This window comes from Aspergillus affinis, assembly GCF_023601865.1.
Source record: "Aspergillus affinis strain CMG 70 chromosome Unknown NODE_15_length_407527_cov_87_040692, whole genome shotgun sequence".
Classification (NCBI taxonomy): Eukaryota; Fungi; Ascomycota; class Eurotiomycetes; order Eurotiales; family Aspergillaceae; genus Aspergillus; species Aspergillus affinis.
Window position 1 is genome coordinate 254,282 of NW_026515796.1, and position 6,000 is coordinate 260,281.

A 6,000-nucleotide genomic window follows, 5' to 3' on the forward strand; every position below is an offset into this window, starting at 1 on the left:
TGGAAGTGGTTATATGACCTTCACTTTCTTCATGTTCCACCAGCGTTGCACTGCAGCAGGAACTGATCGCGGACTGATCGCAGCACAACAACTCGACAACGACACCCTCATGCTCGTGCCAAGGGATAGACCCCACGACCAAGCAACTTGTGATGGAGTCTACCGCTGCAGACCACCCGCTGACTGTTGCCCCGCTTGGTCATTTCGAGCTAATGCTGTCCGGCAGGTTTACTAGATATCTGCAGGTGGCCGTGAAGAATCACCCCCAGGGCGACTGTCGGAGACAAACTCTATCCAACTAGAGTTGATGATGAGGTTGACTCCGCCACTCTGCTCTGGAAACGCAAGCTCTTTCTTCTTCAGCCATTATTTGTCACTAACTAGTCAACAGGATTTAGAGCCCCGGTCAACGTAACCTTCACCCCCAGCTCCTCCCTGTATGACTCAATCTAGGTCGATCCCGTTCACGGCCCCTGTGATCGTACGAGAGAAGCCAGGCAGAGAAGTCCATGACCGTTTCTCCAGGCCCTAGATTTGACGCACTCGACCAGTCATCCGCGCGATCTTCTGTTGCGCCTTTTCTTACGCGTGCGCCTTGCACGTGCCGGCCGCATGACCTTGTTTCCCGGAGGGCGGAGTGCTTTATAATCTCGATGCGTCTGCCGGCAAATCCCCCACGATTTTATTATAGAGATATGCCTTTCGTTTCACCCCGTTATGACTGGAGAGTGCCCGTTTGGCGAGATTCGGGTCTTTCGTTGCGGAGGACGTCATCTATCCTTTGCCACGAGGGTTTATTTTGCCCCGGGCTTGGTCTGTCTTTTCCATCTCACATTCTGTCTATCGCTCTGCTTCGCTTTGTTCCGCACTCGCGCTGGAGCTGGCTCATATAAACCTCCCTATCTCTTCTCATCGTTGGTAGAAGCTCTCAGATTACACCATCTTCATCCCATCCTCGTCTCCAGATTCGTTGACATGCCACACCTAGTCCACCACAGAAGACGCCACTCCTGGCCCTACTGCGGAGGGACGAACTCGCGTGAGCGACGAACCCTGCCCGTTCTCACGGCCCCTTTTGAGCCCTCGAACTCCTTCGAACGACCCTTCCCTACCCCCTTGGTCCCGGGAGAGCTTCCCGAAGACGACGCTGCGTGGGCGGGGATCGCCCGTGCCAAAACTTCCCGGTCCCGTCGTTTCTGGCTCTCCTCTAGACACGCGGTCTCCGAACAGCAGTACTCAACTACTGCCGCGGGATCTGGTAGCGGCGGCTCGCTGCGACGCATGATCCGCCCCCCGCTGGACAAGGCTCGTTCGCTCTTCGTGCTGCCGACGACCACCACGGCCGGCGACAATGTTTTTGTATCTTTTTGGGTTCCGCAGCGGCCTGAGCTTGGCGCTCCGGCTGGTCGGCTTCCTGACCGGGGTCGGACGCTGGGGGATGGTCTGGGCCATCTGTCGCCTGGTCGGAACCATCGTCGGTGTCATTCAGAACAGCCGCGCGCGTGGCGACGACCCAGTGCGACCTTGTGGACCTTGAAGGAGGAATGATTGTCCTGGGAGATTGGATGTACTTGCATGTCCTACCTTGATATCTATCGCGTTTTTGGTGTTATATTATCATCATTTCTTGGTTTGGCCTTTTGTGTTAATTTAATGCATTGCGAGCATGGTAGCATGATGATATTACGGATGGCGTTTGTTTAAACCGGAGGTGACCTTTTCAAGATCTTGGGTAAACACAATTGGAAAGAAGGAATAAAAAAGAAAAAAGAAAAGATCGGCTAAAACCTACCGTCTCTTGTTTTGGGGTTTCCTGTTGCCTATGACTCGATGGATAGAGAATGACAAAGAGAAATGACAGGAATAGAAACATGACCAAGGATCCAGAATGATCATCCGCGATGGTCATCCGTCCGGACGGTGGCACGGCGTAGGGCGAGCTCAGTAAGAACCGTAAACATGGTGTACCTCTTGACCCAGACAGATCCCTGATAGTTGCTGGTTCCTCTTTCTTTCCTGCCTGTGCCTGCAAATGAGTTCTCACTTCCCAGTTCCCCGCGTTCCTGATGATCTAATCTGCCGGGATCTAATCATCTTCTCCGTCAGTTACTGCGATCTCCGTATCTCCACGGAACCCCCGTGCCGACGAGTCTTGGCAAACAACGCTAAGGGCAACTACAGGACCTAGTGGGCACGCTATGATATCACCGGGCAAAGTAGAGCCTCAAACGGGCAAATTTTGCGGAATTCGGCACCGGGGAGTTTGCCCTGTCTCTCTGGCATTCTGTTTGCGCGGATAGAGATATTTTTCTTCACGGATGTGTCAGGAAGAGTCAGAGGGCCCGACTTCAAAATTGTTTGGGCAACATTCCACGGGAAGGAATGTACCGGTGTTATTGTAAGATGAAGAACGGAGCACGGAGCACGGAGTACGGAGGGAACCCTCAGTTCATCTCTCGACTGCTCCGTGGAAATTGAGAAGTGGAAATGCAAGCCGTAAGCACCAAGCATGCCGCTAAAACCGAGCCGGGGAATCATCCATGCCAATCTGGGTCGTGGCCTCATGGGGGCCAAGACTGGCTCCGTCGGATTGATTCACAATGACCGGAATGGGGCTAGTTTGAATTCTAGAATGGCGCTAGAAGGGACGGTTCGGTCGGGCACCTCTTTCGTGCAAGTGGCCCTACATGATGATTGTGAACTGTGAAGCAACGGAATGGACTGCGAGGGATGCTGGCTTCGAAGAGGGAAAGGGCGAGAGAAAGAAGGAAAGACGGAACGGAGAGTCGGAGTCCGAGACACGGGCGTGGGCATCCTCAGGCAGCTGCATTCGAGTGAATGACTGAGGCCACCAGGCAGCGGTCAATTTGGAGCTTCTCGACGGGTCGGACTGGGGGCTAGGCGGGTGTCATTGGCCATGACCCCTCGTAGGGCAGGGCTAACTTACCGGACTAACTGTTACAGTGTTAGTAGTACTCCGTACTTGCAACTCCCTCACCGACTGCCCACTCCACCCTGCCCTATCGGTGGGGTCACTGGGGGTCGTGCCCGCCCCGTTGGCAGCCTCTCATTCGTAGAGGCCTCGTTGATCAGTGATCACCTGCGAGTCCGAGATGGCATAAATACTCCCCTTTTCCCCGGTCTTTTCTCTCTGAACCATCGTTTGCCTCTCCTCTCGTACTTATCTGGCTTGTGTTACCTAGCTTCCTACCTTCCTTTCTTATTCACCCCGATCAATGAGTGATCAGCACCCTCGTCTCTCGCAGGAAGGAGTGCCTCTGTCTTATACCACGACCTCCAACACAATCACCTCTGCTTCCTCTCCTCCACCCAAAAAACACAAACTCTCTCTCAGCGCCAGCGGCAAATTCTTCCCCTCGCGTTCGTTCTCTCGCTCACGCGCTCGCTCAGAATCTCCCACTCCAACAGATCTGTCTCTCGACGTCCCTCGATCAAGGACTCGTCATCGCGCCGGAACTCTCGATATTCCGCGCAGTCATCCCCCTACTGAATACTCTGCTCGACGATCCACCAGTCCTCGCCCAATGTCTCCCTCCGTGAGCCAGGACCCGTCCGTGACCGCCCAGAAGCGCGTCTCCGGATCATCAGACACCTACTCCCCGCGTCGCAGCGGCGACGATTATCGTCGCTACAGCGGCACCGTCAATCATTACGGTCGTCACTCCAACGATTGGCTGTTCGGTGGCTTCAGCTTGAGGGACACCGTTCGCGATGGTGTCGAGAAGCTGCGCGGGTTTAGCGATAAGAGTTGAATCGTCGTGGACGGCCGCTCGAATTGATCGAGTACATCTTTTTCTTCCTTGATTTGCTTGGGATTTTAAGAACTATTCCACCGGAATTTTCGACTGCTTGTCTGAACTATCGGACAGCACTTATTCATCCACCTCATACTGGGAATGCGTCTGCAGGCACCACCCATTGACGCGATCAGACATTGTCGTCGTCGCGCGTCCTAAGGTTTACCCTCGACGGAGCTCATGTGGTCACACCTACTTGTGCGCGCAGTTTTGCCGTTCTGGATGCGCACCCGCTACTTCGCCTGAGATGACTATCTATCGGCACAGTTGCCGACCGGAAACAGATACTCGGGGTCATCGGTGGAGGGGTAATTTATGATTTACGACATTGCGTTTCTTGATGAAGCTCTACCGTTCATGTCTGCTATGATATTATTTTCATTTTTCACAAGTATTTAGGTCTCAATGCCACAGATGCTTGATGCATATTTTACATTTCTTCTGGTGCCAGAGTAGAGAAGGTAGAATTATTAACATTGAAATTGGCCGAAAGATCTCCACTGCACATATGCAAAGCCATAGGTATGCAGTCGAGAATTGCTAAGCAACTGCCAGATCCTGTCAGCATGTAAGGTTATGAGTTCGAATTGGTGCCTGAACCATCAGGCACCATAGCTGTCAGGCGTAGATGTAGCAACATTATAACAAGTCTTATGGCTTTATGATCCTGTTGTCGGTGTTACAGATTTAATTAGACTCTCGTAGCATTGAAGACGTACTGTTTTTCATTTCAACCCACTAACTCGCCAACCTCCCACAAGTTGCCTCCCCAAGAGAATCGCTTATATACAATATCTGGGCGCCCAGGGCACCGCAGTGGTGAAATTCGATGGAACGAATAGACGGAGGGATACTTTGTGCCTCAGGCATCAAGACACCCATTGCTACCTGTTGACGCAGGAACATTGGTGTTCTACAAACCGCAAGAAATTCTCAAATATTGGGACGGAAGTCGATGTGAAAGTATTAAACATTATATTCGGATGAAAGATGAGGGACGATGAAGGAGTAGGCCATACTATAGATAGTGTTTACTATGAATTGGCTGCATGACACCCGAGTCTCCTGGATCGCTTCCATGAGATAAATAAGGTTCATGGAGACTAGACCTAGCCCCTGTAAAAAAAAAAAAAAAAAGCAATGCAAATTAATCGGTTAAAACTGAAAATTTGTAGTATCCAGACTAACAGGACAGCCTGGTCCCTTGACCCTATTATCTATTCACCTGTCTTCTCCCTCCCTCTGACTCCATCGGGCCGTGAAGCAAAGTCTATCGTTTCCTTCTTCGCAGTCATGTCATCGTGGCCTCGCTGAGGTCAACCGTAATAATAGAATCCCCAAAGAATACCTATGCGCGCTGCCAGGCCGCAATGTCCGTAGCTGAGATGCCTATGTTTTCGGGGATCAGGCTTTGAAGTTTTGACACTTGTGACGGTGCTGTGGCATTTTCAGTCAGTTACTCTCTCAAACATTCCTGAAGCTTATGTATGGTGTACCTGGACGCTGAGAGGGGGAAGCTCCTCCGTGCACGTGGATGACTCCCGAGTCTACGTATTCTCGCGTGGTAACTCCACTGGCCGTAGCAGCTCCTAACATCACTCGTAGCCGGTACCGTCCAGGTTGCGTGATAGTTAGAGGGCTGAATTGGCCGTAGCCGTTGTTCGTGTTCCCATTGCGACTGCGCACGCTGGAAGTCAGCGTGCCCATCAGCCCCGGAATTGCCGCTGTCCCGGCCTCGTTTCGCAGCGAGATGTTCAAGACTAATTGCTGAGTCGGGCTTGCTCTTGTGCTGCCGACGGGTCTGACTGCGACAATCACTGGTAGTGTGAACGGTGTCCCCGGATGTGCGGCACCTGGGGGTGCGATCTCGAAGGCCATGCCGTATTCGCGACTTGAACTGCCAGAGTCCGCTCTCGAAGCAACTTGAACCATGATGATATTTTTGAATGTCAGAAAACAAGCGAAGACAGAACGATGAGAATTAAATATTAAGGCGAGTAGGGCAAGGTCCTTGCGAAATTTGGCTTATGAGAGATTAGGGCCTCCAACGGGGAGAGAGGGGGTAGCAACCAATGTTAACCTTGAGAAACTGGAGTTGAGAGACTGAACAACATCAACGGTGCTCCCTCGTGTCTTCATATACCTGGACTCCGAAAGTCACCGCATCATGAGAAGCTTGATG

General features: G+C 52.1%; 3 protein-coding genes across 3 annotated transcripts; 2 read left to right on the forward strand and 1 right to left on the reverse strand.

The window, feature by feature from the left end:
- Positions 1 to 975: 975 nt before the first annotated feature.
- On the forward strand, positions 976 to 1,548 carry KD926_002742 (uncharacterized protein; the record flags this gene model as incomplete). The annotated part of the gene is made up of 1 exon (XM_053097209.1): positions 976 to 1,548. One exon carries the CDS (start codon positions 976 to 978, stop codon positions 1,546 to 1,548), a length of 573 nt encoding a protein of 190 aa, XP_052958832.1.
- A 1,688-nt stretch (positions 1,549 to 3,236) lies between these two features.
- On the forward strand, positions 3,237 to 3,773 carry KD926_002743 (uncharacterized protein; the record flags this gene model as incomplete). The annotated part of the gene is made up of 1 exon (XM_053097210.1): positions 3,237 to 3,773. One exon carries the CDS (start codon positions 3,237 to 3,239, stop codon positions 3,771 to 3,773), a length of 537 nt encoding a protein of 178 aa, XP_052958833.1.
- Positions 3,774 to 5,166: 1,393 nt separating this feature from the next.
- KD926_002744 (uncharacterized protein) lies at positions 5,167 to 5,750 on the reverse strand (the record flags this gene model as incomplete). Its single annotated transcript, XM_053097211.1, has 2 exons — positions 5,167 to 5,255; positions 5,315 to 5,750. 2 exons carry the CDS (start codon positions 5,748 to 5,750, stop codon positions 5,167 to 5,169), a joined length of 525 nt encoding a protein of 174 aa, XP_052958834.1.
- Positions 5,751 to 6,000: the final 250 nt, after the last annotated feature.